At 43.3% G+C, this 20,365-nt stretch overlaps 1 protein-coding gene across 1 annotated transcript; it reads left to right on the top strand.

The window, feature by feature from the left end:
* The first annotated feature begins 2,167 nt into the window (after positions 1-2,167).
* EQTN (equatorin) lies at positions 2,168-19,813 on the top strand. The gene is made up of 8 exons (XM_025186765.3): positions 2,168-2,294; positions 8,702-8,815; positions 9,764-9,838; positions 11,783-11,848; positions 14,385-14,453; positions 17,718-17,792; positions 18,256-18,421; positions 19,319-19,813. Exons 1-8 carry the CDS (start codon positions 2,216-2,218, stop codon positions 19,614-19,616), a joined length of 942 nt encoding a protein of 313 aa, XP_025042550.3. The 5' UTR covers positions 2,168-2,215; the 3' UTR covers positions 19,617-19,813.
* The last annotated feature ends 552 nt before the right edge of the window (positions 19,814-20,365 follow it).

Raw genomic sequence — 20,365 nt, forward strand, 5'->3', positions numbered from 1 at the left:
CGCTACAGACCACCCGCGGTGGCCAGGATTGCAGTGGGGGTTGCTCCTGGGAGTGGGGCTTGGGGCAGTGGCGGGGAACAAACACTCCCAGCCATCTGGGCACCCCAGTGACCCTCGGTTTTGTGTCTCTCTCTGCAGGTGGTCAAGGCCATCAATGGGGTGCTGCTCCGCAGAGTCGTCCACCTCACCAACCAGGACACGGTCATCCAGGGGTTCAGCGCCCTGGGCTTCCCCAACTGCAGGAGGGCATCGACGGGACGCACATCCCCTATCCATGCCCCGGAACACCAAGCCTCCCTCTCCATCAACCACAAGGGGTACTTCTCCGTGATCCTGCAGGCCGTGTCTGACCACCAGAGCCAGTTCATGGACATCAGTGTGGGCTGGTCTGGCAAGGCACACGATGCCCGGGTCTACCGCAATTCCTCCGTGTGCCAGAGGCTGCATGCCAGGATTTTCTTCCCCGACCGCAACATCAGGGTCAGGGACGTGGACATGCCAGTGTGCCTGCTGGGGTATGCGGCCTACCCCCTACAGCCCTAGGTGATGAAGCCCTCAACCCCTCCCAGCAGGCCTTCAATGCCAGGCTCAACAGTGCCCGCATTGTGGTTGAGGGGCCTTCGGCCAGCTGAAGGCCCGATTTAGATGCCTCCTCACCCAACTCGACCTCTCCGAGCACAATATTCTGCACGTGGTGGCAGCATGTTGTGTGCTCTACAATTTATGTGAGAGGAAGGAGGAGGCTTTCCTGCCAGCCTGGATGGCAGAGGATGACCGCCTGGCTGGCCAGTACACACAGCCCTGCATGGCTGCCAGGCGGGAGGCCCTTCAGGGGGCTGTCCACATCCGGGAATCTCTGAGGGACAGCTTCAATGCAGTCCCAAACCTCAATGAGGTCCACGATCTCCGCACTAGACCAGGCGGGCGCCTGCCTTTTGCGGCCCCTGGCAGGCTCCTGGGAGCTGCCAGCCTTGTGCTGGGGAGCAGTGGAGGGCTGGGTGGCAGCGGGTTGCTATGCTAGGTGCATGGTCTTCTGGCTGTGTGCTGGCAGGCTTGCAACTGGCACAGGCACTGTGGCCAGAATCTGCTCCTTTAAGGGCTCTGGGACTGAGGGGGAGCAGATGAGTTTTCCTGATTGTGCCCAGAGTGGTCACCAGGGCTCCCTGGGAAGGGCTGGAGGCCCCCTATTTCAAATTAAGTGTCTACACAGCACGTAATTTGAAATAGCTATTTTGAATTTGGCATTACTCCTCATAGAATGAGGTTTACCAAATTCAAAATAAGCGTCCATGTATAGACGCTATTGAAGTTAATTCGAAATAACGGCTGTTATTTCGAATTAATTTTGCAGTGTAGACGTACCCTAACATATTTGATTTTCAGAACTAACTCTCTGTAAAACTTCACGAGTAATATAAACAAACACTTATTCACTACTATCTAAACTATACCACTAAGCTTGCACACCTAAATCTTGGTCAATGCTGATTATGCCCTGTATGTATCATGTAACTTCTTAAAGCAAAACTTTTAGTCTCAGATAATCCAAGCATGACACCCAGATATACAAATCCTCTTTTCTTAATTTGTGTACCGTCTCAGTTTTTATTTCAAACATTACCTTTAATAAAAATATTTTGAACCTGTTAATTTGTATAGAAACATTTTCTTAATTAAGATTATATTCTGATGCATGAGAAACTAATAAATTTGGATCATCTTTGTTTTCATTCAGGTGGTGTGTTATTTGAACCTGTATCACTAGGAAGCATGCAGGCTAGTGATACATAATAGTAAAGTATTTAATTTTGCATTGATTGTAAAACACATTCTCTCATGGTCTTCAGAGGTATGAAAATGTATACTAATTGTGACTCTGCCTCACAGAACTTATTTAAAATAAAAGAAGCTGTAATCTAATTAATTACCAAGGAAACTCTTTTGGAGGAAAGTTTATTTCAAAGATAATGCTATTTCTAACAAAAAAACCCATATTATTCAAAGATAAACTATCATTTTAAAAATCTCATTAAGTTATCTGCGGTATCTCTTTCCAGATAGTCAGAGGCACGTGATTCTCTGATTGGTCTGTGCCAGTTCTAAAAACAATGGTGAGGTCACAATGATCTACTTTGGAATGTGACACTGATGACTGTAAGAGGAAACTGTGAGGCAGATCCAGGATAATGACTGGAGACACAGGGCAGTTTTCCCTATGAATTCCATATTTTTTCTCTTTTTATCTCTGCTTATTTTTGCAGGGACTACCAAAAAGAAAATTTCATCTTCTAAAGGTATGGTCTCATCAATACCTCTATATGGTGAGAATGGTTAAGATAGTCCATTGTTAGTTCTAGGAACAGACTAAATGTTTTTTCTCTGAAATTGTTAGAAGGGTTTTTGTTTGTTCTTGATTAAACTACTATATGGGTTTTTTTTCTCCAGAAATAATCTGTTCCCCTCCATAGCGCTTTTAGCAGTGTATTCTTGAAAATGTATTAACTAAATCCTACTTAGTCATCCCTTGGTGTGCTGTAGGGTGGAAAGGTAGTGAACTGAGCTTCTCCAACATCCCATTTTTGCATCTCTGCAGAACCTAGTTAGAATGCTGCTGCTAAAGCTCAGTCATGGGTAGAGTTCTGCATGGATACAAAATTTGTATCCACCTCTGTATCCACACAAATGAGCTGTGGATCTCCGCACTGACATCTGCAGATGCAAAATGGATATCCACAAATTTGCAGGGCTCTACATACATTTTTTTTATGTGCATCCACATTCATATCTGCAAAGATGAGCCAGATAAATCTGTGTTGACATGGATGTGGATACCTGCAGATATAATGCAGATACCAGTGGATTTCCAGGGCTCTAATCATGGGGTAAGGAAGGGCACATTAGTTTGCCCAGTGGAAATCCACGACTATAAAAGGTCTGCTGAATGGATACATATGGTAGAAGGCCTGTCCCTTGTCTTCCCTGCTCTCCACTCCAATACTCTTCTAACGACAACAAAATCTGGTCTTTAGGAACTTTGGATCTGCCATATCAAATGAACATTGGTCAGTACTCTGCTGGGGTGATGCCAATCCCTGTTGCTTCAGAGGAAGATGAATACATTCTTATTGCACATAGTCTGCCATCATAGGCACATTTCATTAGGGTGTGTACCCAAAGAATTTTTTTAAATGTACTTTGACCCCCCCCATTAGCCACACCCCTGACCCCTGTTAACCACGCCTCTGGCCCCCATTAGACACGCCTATGGAGGTAACCCTCTCCAGGCAAGATGGGTACATGACCAAAAGTAACAAGTGTTGTGTGACCCCCCCCAAGGACTTTTCCCACCATCCTCCTACCAATAGGGATTAGTTTGGCCCCCACCCAACCTCCCTCCCCACATGCAACTATCCTGCAATTGCATTAACCCAATGTGTGTGACATTAATGCGAGGGTGGAGAGGCTGGGGGGGAGGAGGGGGAAGTGTTCCCTCTGAGAGTTTCCTCCCATGAGCAGAATGAATTTTGTGTTGTGCACCAGTACTGAGTTCATGTGGCTTGTTTGGATGTGCCATTGTGGCACCCAAGTTATTAATGAAGTATCTACCTTTCCACTCTGCTGCCATGTCTCCTCCCCTTGCTCATTCAACTCCCCTGGTGCCTGCTGCCCCCTGAACTCCTCACCCTCCTCTGCTGTCCTGACTCCTGCCCTTCTCACTGCCCTCAGCCTTCCTGAGACCTGCCCCCCCTCCACCAGCCCTTCACTCCCCACTGTGCCCACTCCTCCAGTAGCCCCACTCTGATCATGTGAGCTACCCCTCCTCATCCCCTCGTCTAACACCTCCCTCGCCTCTCTCCTCTGGTGCTGGTCCCTCCCCTGCAGGTGTCTGCCCTTCTGCTTCACCCCCAGAATCTCCTGGCACCTGCACCTTCCCTTACCCCTACACCCTCCTGGTGCCTCCCCCTTCACTCACTGCCCCTGCACCCTTTGCCTTTTTCCCTGATGCCCTTCCCCTCACCAGCCTCTGCCCCCATTCTCCTCATGCCCCTGTGCCCTCACACGACTTGCTCCAACCCCACCTTCCTCATGCCCACCCCTTCTGTCAAGCCTTCCCCCAGCACCTCCCCCTCCAATCCCCAATGCCCTTCCCCTCTCCTCTTCCAGCATCACCCTGCCCCCTCCCACTGACACCTCCCCTCCTGCCCTTTTCCTCATTGTCTCCACTGCCCCCCGTAGCATTTGTGTCTCCTCTACCTTGTCCCTTTGGTGCCTTCTCCTTTCTTCCCCCTAGCCCCTCCCCCTCTGTACAAGCCCCTTCCACCTCTTCCCCTTTCTTCCTCCTCCACCCTCCCCCACCACAAAAGCCCCTTCCTCTCCCACCCCTTCGTCTTATTCCTCCCCCTTCCTTACCTTCAGCTTCTGCCTGACAGCTTGCAGGCTGGAGTCATAGCCAGCCCAAGCTGCAGGGTGGGGGAGGTGCACTCCCAGGGGGCTGTGTGGTGCTGCAGGGACGGGGTGCTGCACGGTGCTGCAGGGACGGGGTGCTTCATGGTGCTGCAGGGACGGGTGCTGCCGGGATGCGCAGGGGTGCCCCCAGGGTACCACACGGTGCTGCTGGGCCAGGTGCCAGGCGGGGGCGCCCCTGGAGCGCCGTGTGGTGCTGTAGGGTGGGGCCCTGGCCGCAAAAATGGCTCAGGCTGCCATCTATAGTCGGGCCCCAGCTGCTTTTGGAGCTGGGCCGCTGGATTTTAAAGTTCCTGGCATTTCCCCTCTCACCTGTTGCACAGTGTTTGAGGATGCTGTGCATGCGCTCTCTCTGCCCCACAGTGCCCAGTAGATGGCTGCAGGGAATTTAAAGTGAGGGGCTGTGGCACTCCGTCACAAATCCCCCTGGGTATGTCTACACTAGAAAGTTAGTTCGAACTAACGGACGTTAGTTCGAACTAACTTTCCTATGCGCTACACTAGCGCTCCGCTAGTTCGAATTTGAATCGAACTAGCGGAGCGCTTAGTTCGAACTAGGTAAACCTCATTTTACGAGGACTAACGCCTAGTTCGAACTAGCTAGTTCGAACTAAGGGCTGTGTAGCCCTTTAGTTCGAACTAGTGGGAGGCTAGCCCTCCCCAGGTTTCCCTGGTGGCCACTCTGGCCAACACCAGGGAAACTCTATGCCCCCCTCCCGGCCCCGGACCCCTTAAAGGGGCACGGGCTGGCTACGGTGCCCGTGCCAGGTGCAAGCCTGCCAGCACCCAGCTAGCAGACCCTGCACCTGGCACGGCACAGAGCCACCCACCCGATGCCCCCCAGCCCACCCCCTCTTCCCGGGACCAGGCTGGCGGCTCCCGGGAGTTTGCCCTGGACCGCAAGAGGCGGGCACCTTCCTGGGCTAGTGCGGACATCGTGGACCTCGTCCACGATCTCCGCACTAGGCACAGGAAAGTGGCCGTCTAGGGCAGGAGAGCTGCCAGCCTGGCCACCCAGGACCAGGTGTGCATGAAAATCAAGGGGGTCCACTGAGACCCCCGACACTGAGCCCTGAGCTTACAATGGCCGTCCTGGGTCAGACCAAAGGTCCATCTAGCCCAGTAGCCTGTCTGCCAACAGCGGCCAACCCTAGGGACCCTGGAGGGGATGGACCGAAGACAATGACCAAGCCATTTGTCTCGTGCCATCCCTCTCCAGCCTTCCACAAACTTTGGGCAGGGACACCACTCCTACCCTCTGGCTAATAGGACTCCATGGACCCAACCTCCATCACTTTATCTCACTTCCCTTTAAACTCTGTTCTAGTTCTAGCCTTCACAGCCTCCTGCAGCAAGGAGTTCCACAGGTTGACTCTTTGCTTTGTCAAGAAGAACAACTTTCTCTTACTAGTTTGAAGCCTGCTACCCATTCCTTTCCTTTGGTGTCCTCTAGTCCTTCTTTATGGGAACTCAGGAAGAACTTTTCTGAATGCACCCTCTCCACCCAACCCCTGCTTTTAGAGACCTCTATCCTGTCCCCCTCCGTCTCCTCTTTTCTAAGTTGAACAGTCCCAGTCTCTGTAGCCTCTCTTCATCTGGGACCTGTTCCCAACCCCTGATCATGTTAGTTGCCCTCCCCTCTCCCAGCCTTTCTCTTCCCCTCTCCCACCTCCTTTTCCCAGTCTCCCCCAGTTTTTTTTCAATAAAGACAGAGTCAATGTTGGAAGAAACGTTATCTTTATTTTGTACATCAATAAGAAGGGGGGCTAGGGAAGGGTAAGTGGAAGGAGGTGAGGGAGGAATGGGGTACGAGCCCCCGATGGGGAGGACTGGGCTGGCTCTGCGGGCTTCTGGGGGTGGAAGCTCTCCTGCAGCCCCCCAATTACTCCCTCTCCCCAGATGGCAGCCTGCGGCAAGTGCAGCCGGGCTGATGGCCGAGTGGTGTGATGTGCCCAGTGTGGGCACTCAGGGCACTCCAAGCCAGAACTTCTTTGCAAGCGGGGCACCCCTTAGAACTGTGTGTCCGGGGTGGGGGTCGGGACCCTTTAAGCGCAGCCCTCGGCTAGCCTGAGACAGTATCTCCATGCTCTAAGTCCTCCTTTTATGCCCTGCCGGCACTGCTTCCGGCCATCCTTAAGCCCTGTTCAGAGTCCACTCAATGTGGACTTACTAGTTCGAACTAGCAAAACGCTAGTTCGAACTAGTTTTTAGTTCTAGATGCGTTAGTTCGAACTAGCTTAGTTCGAATTAACTAATTCGAACTAAGTTAGTTCGAACTAGCGCTGTAGTGTAGACGTACCCCCTCTTCCTCCAGCACCTGCTGGCTAGCCCCAGACATTAGGATGTGCCTGGGCACACCTGGCACACTCCATGTGCATGCCTGTGTCTGCCATGTGATCCTATGCACAAGGGAAAAATTCCTTTCTGACCCTTGCAGCATTTATCTCATACACTGAAGAATGAGGTTGGATTACACTTATCCTACTATGAATAACTATACGAATTATTTTTGAACATAGTTACCCAACTTTTAGAAAAATTCAGACACATTATTTGACTTGATGATCTCCGTGAATAGTCAATTTCATTGGCTGAATCTGCATTGCATGAAGTAATGTTTTCTTTTGTTTTCATTAACTATAATTTCATGCTATGTTTCTTATACTGTTGGATAATAAGATTGGTGTGATTTCCCCCAATTTGAAAAAAATAATTTTTCCCAGAAAAATAAAACAAAACCTGTGAAACTATCAAAAAATCGGACATAAGATTTATTAAAGGAAAATAAATTTCATTCACTTCACAAAATACATTGCCTGATATGAAATCATGCAGTTCTGTAAGCAAAATATAACACAATAATTGAATCCCTACTTGACTAAGTAATTAGGCCTATGGAAGGCCTTTCATGGCTTCCCTGAGAAACCGATATATTTTTAGCAAGTTGTTTGCTTCTTCAGCAATTAACATTTTGGAGTTTTCACCAAACCAATCAAAATGTGCTAAACCCGAACAACTGACTCTTTGCTGATTGGACAGGACTGCAGGTCTTTTAAAAACTGACATAAGTGATAATTCAACTGTCTTGACTTCCATGAATTTACTTCCATAATTTCCAACCATTTTGATGTAACAATCTCATTCAAAACCATAGATTTGGGGGTAAAAACTTAGTTGCTATAGTTTGAACCTAAAAGAGAAGAACAAAACTCAGAATTGCTTTCCAACAGTTATTCTCAGATGTTACTTTTTGTTCTGGGCTTAACATCTGGAATCAGTTATACTAAGTAAGTCCTGGAAAGGCTACATAGCTTATCTGTATAATTTCTTGATTTCATCCATGTGTAGTTCCAGGCTTCTGTTGTTCAAGATGGGTTTCCACTGGCATTATGACTATGTCCTCAATAGTGTTGTCAGCCTGAAATTTGTCAACTGAAATATCCTTCAAATAGTCTCTGTATATGTGCTAGGTATTGATTCCAGTCCTTCTTGTGTTCAAGGCAAATTTCCACATACTTAGGGTAGCAGAATGCAAATGTGACACAGGTTAATTCTCTAATTTGGTCAATAGCGTTCTTCAGGCTATTCTTTACTGCACTAGCTGCCAACACTCCCCAAAGATGCACAGCCATGGATTACTATGGAGGAGTCACAATGACAGTTTTGTATCATTAAATGATTTACCTATGTTGGGGGGGGAAGGGCAAAGAGGAGGCCACAAGTAATAGGATTTACAAGCTCTTCAGCATATTGATACCATATAGAAATGCTGGGACTAGACTAGGTTTCTGCTAAGTGAGAGGATGGGTTGAGAGATTTTTTCCCCTATGATCCCATCCTCTCCCTGCTTCTTGGAAACATGGCTTATTTTGGTCTATTTGTACTTCTGTACTGCATTCCTTGTCTCAAGCACCATGACAGACATTCCCGGACTGAATTGAAAATGTTCTGATTAGCATTTTCAGGAGCTGCTGATGAAGTAGGAAGCTGCATCTGAGTTTCACCAAAGGATGAAATTAAGTATCAATATGTTACCCTGCGAGTGCAGAAAAATATGCAGGATTTAGAAATAAATGCCATGTTATGAAAGACTGCCAGCATTTTTAAAACCTATGGAATTGTATTATTTTTAGATCTATCTGTTGCAGCAAATAAAATTATTAGCATGTCTCCGATCATCAGTAAAGATAGTAAAAAAATTATCAGTTTTGATAACTAATTTGCCCCACTTTTCTAGACTACCATAACTTACCTTTACCTGTCAATGACTTGGAGCAGGACGATGATGAGGAAGATGATAATAACTACGTGGTACAAAATCCTGTGGACCATGAGATCTTTTTAGAAACAGGTGAAGTTTTAAAACTCCAAAATATAGATCTAACAGCAGAAATATACCAGAAATGTCAATACAATCATCTACAAATTACAACTTTACAAATGTTAGTGAAATTATTTTTCTTTTATACCATATTACTTGTTCCAGTGAAAATGTATGTTCACAATTCATCAAGAATTCTTTGTTCTTTATAATCCTCTACCATGCAAAAGAACTCACTCTATAGAGTCCTACTTAACAGGATGCTATATAGGCATAGGAATCCTCACAGCGGGTCCCTTTGCAGTATTAGATCACAGAAATATACATACAATATATTATTAGTTATTCTAGCAACAGCTGTAAGCTTTCTATGGCAGGTCTCCAGCCGCCCTGGGATCCCTGTCCTACTGTTAGTAAAATTTAAACACTAAATAATTAATACAATCATGACTTAGATAAGGTAGCATTGCTCTAACACTAAAAACATTTTAAATATACGGATTTGTAATGTGATGGACAATGAACTGTGTAGATTTATAAAATGGGCCCTAGATATGTATAGATTTCTATTTAACTAGTTCTTTCTGTAATATTTTGGACTAAATCATGAAGCACTTGATATTTCTTTAAGCAAAACTAATTAAAATCTCTATTAAATTTGTATCTGTACTGTAGAATAGAATAAAACAGATTACAAATAAAACTTTATATTTAAAACGTATATCTTAACTGCACTGCAGGCTGCTAAACAACAGTAAACATACATTTCCAAAGGAGAGTGCCATGGCTGCTCTCACAAAAATGACAAATTCATTAGGCCTCTACAAATTCACACTTGCCTCCACAAATGAGGTAGTTGCATGCACAACTGGGTAGTTATCTATACATTTTCACAGTTATATGCATTATCCTCTCCTTGGAAAAAAGTGGCCTTATATGTCAAGATAAGAATGTAATTGATTTTTAAAATTTATTTAGGCATTTCTACAAGTTCACCTGTGTCCAAAGATGTGTTAATGCTGAAGAACAGTATGGAGAATTTACGGGAATACTGTAAGTAGCAGAAGTCACCATTTAAAAACCTGTATGAAGGAACTTAAATAATTGTGAAGCATCTTAGGAGTAGTGGGGCATGAGGAAAGATGAAACCATCTGGTAATGAAAAAACAGTTAACACCCAGCTACAACTGGCATGATTGTGATGTAAATATCTGATGGATGGATGTTAAAACTAGAAATTCTAATGTAGCCTCAAATTATTAAAAAGTCTCACTTAAAAAGGTAGCTGTGTTAGTCTGAAACTTTAAAAACAACGGGTGGTCCTGTGGCACTGTTTAGAGACTAACAAACATATATAATATCATGCGCTTTCATGGACAAAATCCACTTTTTCCAGATGAGCTGATGAAAAGTTCATCTGATGAAGTAGATTTTGCCCACAAAAGCTCATGATACTATATACATTTGTTAGTCTCTAAATGGTGCCATGGGACTACCAATTGTTTTCAAACTGTTAACCCACTCTTGGACTGTGTATATGGAAGGGAAGGAGTTCTATTGCCATTCTACTTTTTAGTACAGTATTTTGTGTCAATAGCATAAGTCTACAGAAATTATTTGTGATAGAATGTGACTTGTGAGGAGAAGAGAAAAGCAACGGGATCTCACAGATTTTCCATTTATAACTGAGAAACTCAGAAGATTTCTCCTACACCTCTTACCTGCTAATTTAGAGAGATCCACATTGTTGGTGACTGATGCTTGAAAGGAACGATCATTTGGAACCCGTACCTACAATGGTCTATTATAGGATTATAATTCATTATAGGATTGTACAATATCTTTGTGAAGCCAGAACATGCTGCTACTTAAACGTTTCATTTTGGGGATAAAAATATTGGAATAATGCTAGTTTCAAACTAAATTTTATTCCAAACTTTCTTTACTTTTCAAAACAAACATTGCTGCTAGCAAATGACTCTTTTTTAATGGATGTTACATTATCTTTAATTATTTTATTTATTTGTACAATCATTGCTTCCTGACGCAAAAGATAGCATGTGCAGATGGTTATGAAATCTTTCCAGTTTTAATCAAAATTGTTTCTTTAGTATGTTTTTACAATCCAATCCTGAACCACTTGTACAAATGAGAATGTGGGCTGGCCATAATTGACATAGCTTCTACAGCTTGTGCTATTTCATACAAAGAATGATGTGCGAATGCTGACCCCCAAAACCTATTGGGATCCCTACCACCTGATACTGGAGAAATGTTAAAGATTACCTTAAGTAAAAGACAGAGGGTACGTCTACACTAGCTCGTTAGTTCGAGCTAGGTAGGGTAATGAGGGCAAGCGGAGTTGCAATGAAGCCCGGGATTTAAATATCCCAGGCTTCATTTGCAAGTTCCTGGGCGCCGCCATTTTTAAATCCCCCTTAGTCCAAACTCCGTGCCCGCGGCTACACGCGGCACGGAGTAGGTAGTTCGAATTAAAGATCCTAATTCGAACTACCGTTACTCCTCATTCCACTTTAACATTCCATGAGGAGTAACGGTAGTTCGAATTAGGATCTTTAATTCGAACTTCCTACTTCATGCCGCGTGTAGCCGTGGGTATGGAGTTCAGACTAAGGGGTATTTAAAAATGGCAGCGCCCGGGAACATGCAAATGAAGCCCGGGATATTTAAATCCCGGGCTTCATTGCAACTCCGCTTGCCCTCATTAACCTACCTAGCTCGAACTAACGAGCTAGTGTAGACGTACCCATGTTTGTCAACCTACACACATGCACACTTCACACCAGGGATATGAGTCACATTATCTTCCACTATGTGGCAGCCAAAACGACAAATGGGAATACAGAATCAGTAAGAATAGGTTGGCAAAAACCTGTATTTAGATATCAGAATTTTTTCACGTGTCCATTCCTATAGTAACTTCTTACCTTTAAAAATCTTATTGTACTCACACTATTTGTATATTTAATCTTCTAGTGAAATTGCTCTCAATCAAAAAAGCTGAAGAAGAACAACTAGATTCTGAAATAGAGGCTTCAGAAGGTAAGAATACTCTGGAAGTTTTTAATAGTTAGTATTGCTCTTATAATCATTTGCTGTAATATGCTAAAAATGAAAAGAACTTTAAAATACTCCTCTGACATGATTTTCTTTTTGCATTCATTGGAGCCATGATTTGGACTTGACTCCCTGGCAGCCCAGGGAAAGTTCCCTAACAAGCCAGTTTCTCTCTATGGCCCAAAAAATATTTAGGTATACAAAGTATAAGAGCTTCAACCAGAAAGATTGGGAGAGCCTCCTCCTCCACCTCAAACATGCTGGTAGTTAGAGGACTCTCTTGCATCCAACTCCCTATTACAATCAAGAAGAGGTAGGATCAGCTCTGGGCCTCCCACATTCCAACTGAGTGCGCTCTGCTACAAGGGTACTTTGGCTTTAGCACCTATCACTAGGAGCAGGTTCACTGCTGTGAAACTCAGACTAAGGCTTTGTCTAGACTACATCCCTCTTTCGACAGAGGGATGTAAATTAGACACTTTGAAATTTCAAATGAAGCGGGGATTTAAATATCCCATCCTTCATTTGCATAATCATGTTATGGTGCTCTTTTGAAAGTAAAACTAGATGCGTCTAAAAAGTCTAGATGCGGTTCTTTTGAAAACAGCAGGCTTTTTCGAAAGATCCTGTACTCCTGAGAATATTTAAATCCCTACTTCATTTGCAATTTCAAAGTGTCTAATTTACATCCCTTTGGGTACGTCTAGACTACCGCGTTTTGTCGATGGAAGTTTTGTCGATAGATACTGTCGACAAAACTTCCGTCGACAAAGAGCGTCCAGACACATTGAGTTCTGTCGACAAAGCAAGCTGCTTTGTCGACAGAACTCTGTAGTCTGGACGCAACATTACAGGCAATAACACCTTCTGTCGACAGAGTTCTGTCGACAGAAGGTGTTATGCCTCGTAAAATGAGGTATACCAGCGTCGACAAAACTGCGGAGTTCTGTCGACGTTATGTCGACAGAACTCAGCGGTAGTATAGACGCTGGTATAGTTTTGTCGACAAAACTAGGTAGTCTAGACACACCCTAAGTCAAAAGAGGGATGTAGTCTAGACACAGCCTAAGATTGGCACCCCCCTCTTACCCAAAGGCAAGTAGCATCCAGCTCGTGTGTTGTCAGTTCTGCAAAGAGATATCTATTACAGAGATTAACAAGAATTACATACAAATATTTTGCACTGAATTGGACAGAAACAAATAAAAATTGGACCTGAATTAGATCATTAAAGTCAGCAGATTAAGTTAGTTAAAAACAAAAGAACTGCTGACAAAATGATGGGTAAGGAGATAGAAAACAAAGCCAGGTCTAATACAAAGACAGTAAATTCTCTTTTTACTATTTGAAGGACTATGTCTATCATTTTACCAGCACAAAGATTTTTATTCGCAGACAACAGAATGTAATACACTAAACAGTTTTGTCTGACAGTGCAAATATATAACTGAATGTTTCTTCATAGGGATGCTTATCAGATAGTCGACTTGATTAGTCGCTTCCCCCTGTCTTGCTGCCTCTATTAGAGAGAGGCAGCAAGCGGGGGAGCAGGAGACGGAGCTGCGGGGAACTGGTAAAGCCGGTTCCCCCCAGCACTGTCTCTGTGGGGGGCAAAGAAGGCAGAGGCACAGCAGGAAATGGCACGAGCGGGGACTGCTTCAGTCCCCACTTGTACCAGTTCCCACTGCAGGCGTTTGCTTTTGAAATGTACAAGAACCCTGTGGGGCTCTTGTACATTTCAAAAGCAGAAGTGCCTCAGGGAGCACGGGGTGAGCAGGAACTCAAAGCAGTCCGCACTCACTCCAAGCTCTCTGTGGCACCCCTCCCCCTTGCTGTAGCAAGCATGGGACAGGAGCCAGTACTGGGGGGAGACAGCTGGAAAGTCAGTTCCCCCAGCATCATCTCAGGGGTGCCACCTGTCCCCACTGCTGCCTCTAATGGGGGGGGGGGGGGATAGAGGATGCTGCTGCAAAGCAGCCCCTGTCCACAGGGGTCAGGGCAGTGGACAGGGCTGGCTGTGGACAGGGCTATCCACTGCAAACAGGTACTGCTGGACTCAATGCGAGCTGGGACAAAGCATTGCTGGCTCACACTGATAGCGGCGCCTCTGCATTTTAAATTTAGTAAGAGCCCAGTGGCTCTTAATACATTTTAAGTGCAGAGCTGCAGCGCAGGTGGCTTTGGAGCCGGCACAAGCCAGGACTGCTCAGTCTTGGCTCGAGTTGACTCCTCTGGAGCTATCCCTACTGCAGCTCTGCAGAAGCGCTTATCAACTATCTTATAGTCAATAGACAGTGAATTGACTATACAATTAGTCAAATAATTGCATTTTAACATCCTTAATTCTTTGCTTTTTCTTTCATTAAATATGGTGACACATTGCCCTATACTTTCAAGAACTTTTGGAGTGCTTTGTTTTTTGTTGTTATTATTTTGCGTGGGTGGTTTTTTTTTTTTTTTTTGCTGTTAGTGGAATGACTATTCTGAACAGTGAATAGTCTTTGCAACTCTTTTTTTCTAGAATCCAAATTTGGACCTCATTATCTCAACATTATCACTCAAGGCCCAATGGAGGAATCACTTAGTGGAGGTATGATGAAATCATCAGAACATCTTTCACAATTAAAAAGGCAAAATTAAAATGTAATATTATTGTAATAATAAATTACATAGTAATACTGACTTCTCAAAATATTCTGAATGCAATTGACAAAAAAGAAATTAGCACAGAAAACTGAATTAAAGCCTTCAACTTCTTGAAGGGAGGTTCCAGAGAGGATGGAGAAAGGCTGTTCACAGTAGTGACAGATAGCAGAACAAGGAGCAACGGTCTCAAGTTACAGTGGGGGAGGTCTAGGTTGGATATTAGGAAAAACTATTTCACTAGGAGGGTGGTGAAGTACTGGAATGGGTTACCTAGGGAGGTGGTGGAATCTCCATCCCTAGAGGTTTTTAAGTCTCAGCTTAACAAAGCCCTGGCTGGGTTGATTTTGTTGGGATTGGTCCTGCCTTGTGCAGGGGGCTAGACTTGATGACCTCCTGAGGTCTCTTCCAGCTCTATGATTTGATGATTATGTTTAACCTGTTAACTGATTAAAGGGGGGCTGGGCAGAGGGGTTGCTCTAGCCCAGCTGAGATGGAGTGCTTCTCCCTTGCCCCCGCTGTGGCTGGGCTGGAGTGGCTCCCCTGCCACAGACAAGGGCCTGCCCCCCACGGACAGGGGCTACTTCGGCCAACCAGCCAGAGCAGCCTCTGCCAGTGCTGTGTCACTTGGGACAGGCTAGCCATGGACAGGAATTGCTGGAGCAGTTGGAGCAGTCCCTGCCTGCAGTGGACCCTGCAGGACCGGGGCAGCCACCTGCCTTCAGTGGACAGGGAGCTGCTCCAACCTCTACCAATTAACCGGAACTCCTAAGCCTAACCCGTTAAGGTGAGGCTTACTGGTTAACCAATCACATCCTTACTCACAACACTGCTAGCAAGTATGAAAGTATTATTTTCTCTACTTTAAAGATAGGGAAGCTGTGGTACAAAAAGGTACAAGCATTTAGTCCTGCGCTTTGAACTGTAGAACATGCATCAGAACCAAATTCTTGAAGAATTTTCTAGTCTGTATCTCTGACATTATTTTTGTCTTCTGTGAACAACCAAAGGTTGCATTTTGCATCTGGGTTGACCTAGGAAGAATATATTGCCCTTATCTCAAAGGTCTACATGGGCATTCACTGAAGCAATAAGGGCCACTTGTTTAAGCAAAGGCAGAATTTGAACTTTAGTCATATAGTCTTTTTCTCTTTGGGCTTACTTGCAAAGTGCCTAATAATAACATATTAATTTATGCCTTTGGCAAAGCAAATTACCATGTGTCTAAATTGCTTGTTTCTCCTGAACATTTTCAAAAAATAAGTTTACCTTTCTTTGTTTCCATGTCAAGGATATCTTAGCAAAAATATTTTAAATAGAAAATTTAATTATAAGGAAAAAATGGCTCTACAAAATATTTATCTACTATACATTTGAGAGTGTTTGTTTGCTCAATAGCTCCTCCTAAATGAGAAGTGCTAAGACCACCAAATTAAGTATACAACTTCCTCTTCTTATAACTTAAAGCAATGTAAAGACTTGGTTGTGCCAGGAAAATGGGATGTGTCTGGAATGGGACTGCTTCTCATAAAACCATACAGAAAAGAGACAGAACCACCAGGCAGGGGCATGCTTCCTTTCGCCTCCCTTCCTTCCCCTCCCCGCCCATCTGGGACTGTCCCTGCCTTAAACCTTCCTCCCCACAGGCACCCTTTAGGCAGGACGGGGCGGAGGGGATGGGAGGGCGGGGGCTGAAGCTCCTTTCTCCCAGATTTGTACAGGAACATTACTGGCTGTTCCCCTTCATCAGGAAGCCAGGGGAAAATACCCCGTTTGCTGCATTCCTCACTCTGGCTGGGGAGCACAGGGGGCAAGCAAACTTGGACCTGTCCCAGCTAGGGGACATGCAATCCTCCCCAAGCAGTACCCACTAGAGATGCGGCCGCCATGCAGAGTTGCTTCTCACTTGGCCCCAACCTTCTGCAGTCAGAGAGAACTTGGGTAGTCTTCTCTCCCCAGGGCAGCCAGCATACTGAACCCCTAATATGCACACCCACCTCAATGCAATGATTTAAATGAAGGATGGACATTTTCATTTTATTTTCCAAAAAATAAAAATTGAGTTAAGGACCCAAGCAACACTGGGCAAATATTCTCATTTATTATGAATTTGTATATTAGACTTAAACAGATGAAAATAAGTTACTTTCTCTTAATTTTACTGTGCAGTGACTTTAGTATTTCTGACTGATTCATATCATCCTTTTACAGATCAAGAACAAAACCTGTACACTTTTACAAAGACCCAATTTTTAAAGACCTATTTGCAGACAAAAGTCTAGACAGGAAATTTCTGGCTGATCTATGGAAATAGTTTTATTGTCCCTTTGAAAACAATTATGACAGGAAATTAATCAGTTTTTAGAAATTGTGTGTGTGCTAATCCGATTGCTACTGCTTATTAGAACATATTGCAATCAAGAAAATAAAGAGGATCCAAATGTAAGTCTTTAAAAAAAATCAGTGCAAGCAAAAAGCTGACTGCACAAAAACTAAAGATCACACTGAAATCTTGGCTTTATTGAAGTCATTGGCTCAAATCTCCTGGTACTGTAAATCAGCATAGCTCCATTGGTTTAAATAAAAATTACAACCGGTCCCCAAGTTGTGAACGGTCGAGTTACGACCATTCGCCTTTACAACTAAAGCGCCCATGGAGCGGTCATAATGGCGATCCCCAAGTTACGAACATGACCCGTGCTTACGAACAGCGCGGTCGCTATGTAACTCAATAGGGCCTGAGTTACGAACAGATCGAGTTATGGCCAAGTGTTTGGTCCGTAACTCGTTCGTAACTCGGAGAGAGGCTGTATGTGATTTACAACAGCTGAGAATCTGACCCTAAATTATTACATATGTGTAAATCCACAAGAAGATATAACCAAATCAAGTCATGTTGTAATAGTTACAGTGAAATAACATATAATATGGACAACTGCTTGGAGATTACTTTATGGTATGCAGCCTTGTTTTAGCCATGTTGGTCCAGGGTATTACACAAGGTGGGTCAGAAGAGCTTTGGTTAAGCACGCCCTCTCACCAGCAGAGGTTGGTCCAATAAAAGATATTAACTCAGGCACCTTGCTTCTTCAGCTTACATTATTTTTTCTGTCCCTTATTAAGCAAATGAATTAATTTCATGTGTGGGGAATAGGGCACATTACATAATATGTTTTCACTGTATCTCAGTTTTTTTTTTGTTTTCCAACAGAACAGGATAACCAAATTCCTGAATCCAATGTGACAGACTATCACCCAAGAAATATGTTTTTTAAACCAGTACCAAGTAAGAACACAGTACAGTACTTAAAATAATCTTATTGATTTCCCAGGTAACTTTCTGGGATCCTGTAGATGGTAGTGCTCAAGAACACTGAGGATTACTAGATCATCTTCTATATTCTGGGAATATTGTTTTGATCAAACTAAAAATGTTAATAGATCTCTGCACTCCCTGGGGGCCGTTAAACTTCTACTAAAACTTCCCTTGTCATAGGTACAGATTTGGGTGTGGCAGTGTTCTGAAGAGCTTTACTTTGGGCCATGTTGTGGTTCTGTATGCAAAGGTTAAATAAACAGGCCTCAAGCCTGGGAATTATACAGTAACATAGCTAGCTTTTTTATCAGTCTGCTGATTTGTCGATGCAGAACCTACATCCACAATCGTTTTAAAAAATAATTATTTCTACGTATATGATATTAGTTATTTGAATGTCTTTGGTCTGATTTATTTTATTTTATTTTTCTAGTGTCAGATAAGGATGATATTATTCAACAGAAGGCAGCAAATGTAGGACGAAAAAAAGACTTAAGGGAAACACTAATGCTTGCTGTATCATCTACAACTCTTATCATTTTAATAATATTTATGATATGCTGTGGTGTAACTCTCAACCAGTTCAGCAAACAAAAAAAGTAAGTCTTCCTATCACATGTAGTCTGAATCCCAGGAGGAGGCTATGATGAGAATACCAGCTCTGTACAGACCTCCCCATTGCAACTCCAGTGTAAAATAGCTTAGTTCTTCTCTGCTGTAATGCTGGAAACATCCAACTTAAAAGATCTCAGTTATTTCTACTTCCCCTAAGAAAATAGCTCTTTTGCCTCAAGAGCTCAGGTTTTTACTCTTGGAAGTGCAAGGCAGGTCTATTGTTTCTGGTTATGCACAACAGTGCTGTCTAATGCATCGTGTATAAGAATAGACCGCAGAATGTCCTCCACAAACCTGATATATTTCTTTAAAAATATTCATATTCCAGTAGAATATTAACACATCAAAGAAAACTGCTGCTCTTCTCTAGCGCACAGAAGTGGTAAAGCAGTTTAATAGTGAAGAATAATGTTTTTATAATGAAAATAGTTAGATGCTGATAGATAGCATATGCTTTGAGAAAATATAATTAAATGTTGAAATACACCTAGGTTGTGAGATGTCAGGTTGCTACTGTTAACATTTAAGTGATACTATGATATTATGTAGAGCAGTGCAAAATGTTTAGCAACCAAATATAAACAAACTAAACTTTTATTTTCTCTCATGCTTGTAAAAAGATGCACACACATTCAACCCCTTTGGTAACATTTTCCCAAGTGAAAAGCAAAAAAATCACCAAAAAATGCACAAAACAATGTTGAATGAGGAATTCTATGTACCACAAAGGTTCTTATCAAATACATGAACTTTTCCTGCTTAGTTGTTAAAACCTTGAAAAGTGGAAGCTTGGTAATTTCTATGCAGCTTCAAGAGTGTCTAGTGTGTTTGTTCTCAACATGATATTTAATGAGTAAAATGCTTTTCTTTCTGTGTTTTAGGGGTTCTGGTAATAACTCCAACACTTATGCTGAACAACAGAAACTGAAATATCTATCTTATTTTCAGCCTTTGGAAGGAGTATCTGATTCTTCTTTTTCTAAAACTGCAAATAGTAGTAGTATGTGGGATGAAAAAACACTATCAGCAATACAGAGCAATACGCAGTCAAGACACTCAAAATCTAGAACATTATCCGGTATACAGTCAGTAGATGATGTATCCTCAATTTCTGATGAATCAACTCGCAGTGGAGCTACTTCATGTAAAGCCTCAAATAGGGGAGAAAATGAGCTGTAAACCAATCATCTGAGTGCAGGACTGACATAACCTTGTACCCTGATGCTGTTTGGTTTTGAAAAACCTGCAGCTACTTTTATAAAAATAGCATGCATTTGTGATTCATTAAAAATTATAACTTACAATTCCATGGAGGAAACAGAGCTAACATTAAATTCTGGTACAAAGGGGATAAGGAAAAGGGACTTGAAATTAAATCTGGATCACAAATGTTTGCAGGAATACTCTATATGCATCAGAATCAAGGGTGAAAGGAACAGAACAGGCTCGGCTTTTAAATACTGTCATCTGCACAATGCTACACCTAGGCAAAAGGAAGACTTAGGTCTTTTCAAGGAGCTCTGTTACTGTGATTTACGATGGTGACATGGTGAAGTAAATTCAAGAGGCCAGATAAGCCAATACCAAGGGCATATACAGTGTATGTTTGTAATGATGTAATCTCTGAGCAATAAATCACCTTTTTGAAAAAAAATTCAATAGCTACCCTGTATCAAAAAAAGTTATTAAAGATATTAGCACTAATTAATTTTTTAATTGAGAATTAACTGAGAATTACTGTAAAAATAGCCTTCCAAGTCTGAGAGACAAATAAGAATACCTGGGTTTAATGAACATTTTTGTAAATAATGGCTGCATTTCAGCAGAATCATTCCAGTATGTAGACTCCAGTACTGAAACTTGTTGAGGGCAGCTGGCATTCCACTGGAATCAGTGGGCTTGATGTAGGTGCAGGAGTAAAACATTGT

Source organism: Pelodiscus sinensis, chromosome 6 (assembly GCF_052426305.1).
Source record: "Pelodiscus sinensis isolate ZL-2025 chromosome 6, ASM5242630v1, whole genome shotgun sequence".
NCBI lineage: Eukaryota > Metazoa > Chordata > Testudines > Trionychidae > Pelodiscus > Pelodiscus sinensis.

Coding starts and splice junctions, on each gene's coding strand:
- EQTN (XM_025186765.3), top strand. CDS start 2,216: ATGAATTCCATATTTTTTCTCTTTTTATCTCTGCTTATTTTTGCAGGG. Junction 11,849..14,384: donor TGAAATAGAGGCTTCAGAAG/GTAAGAATACTC, acceptor CTTTTTTTCTAG/AATCCAAATTTGGACCTCAT. Junction 14,454..17,717: donor GGAGGAATCACTTAGTGGAG/GTATGATGAAAT, acceptor GTTTTCCAACAG/AACAGGATAACCAAATTCCT.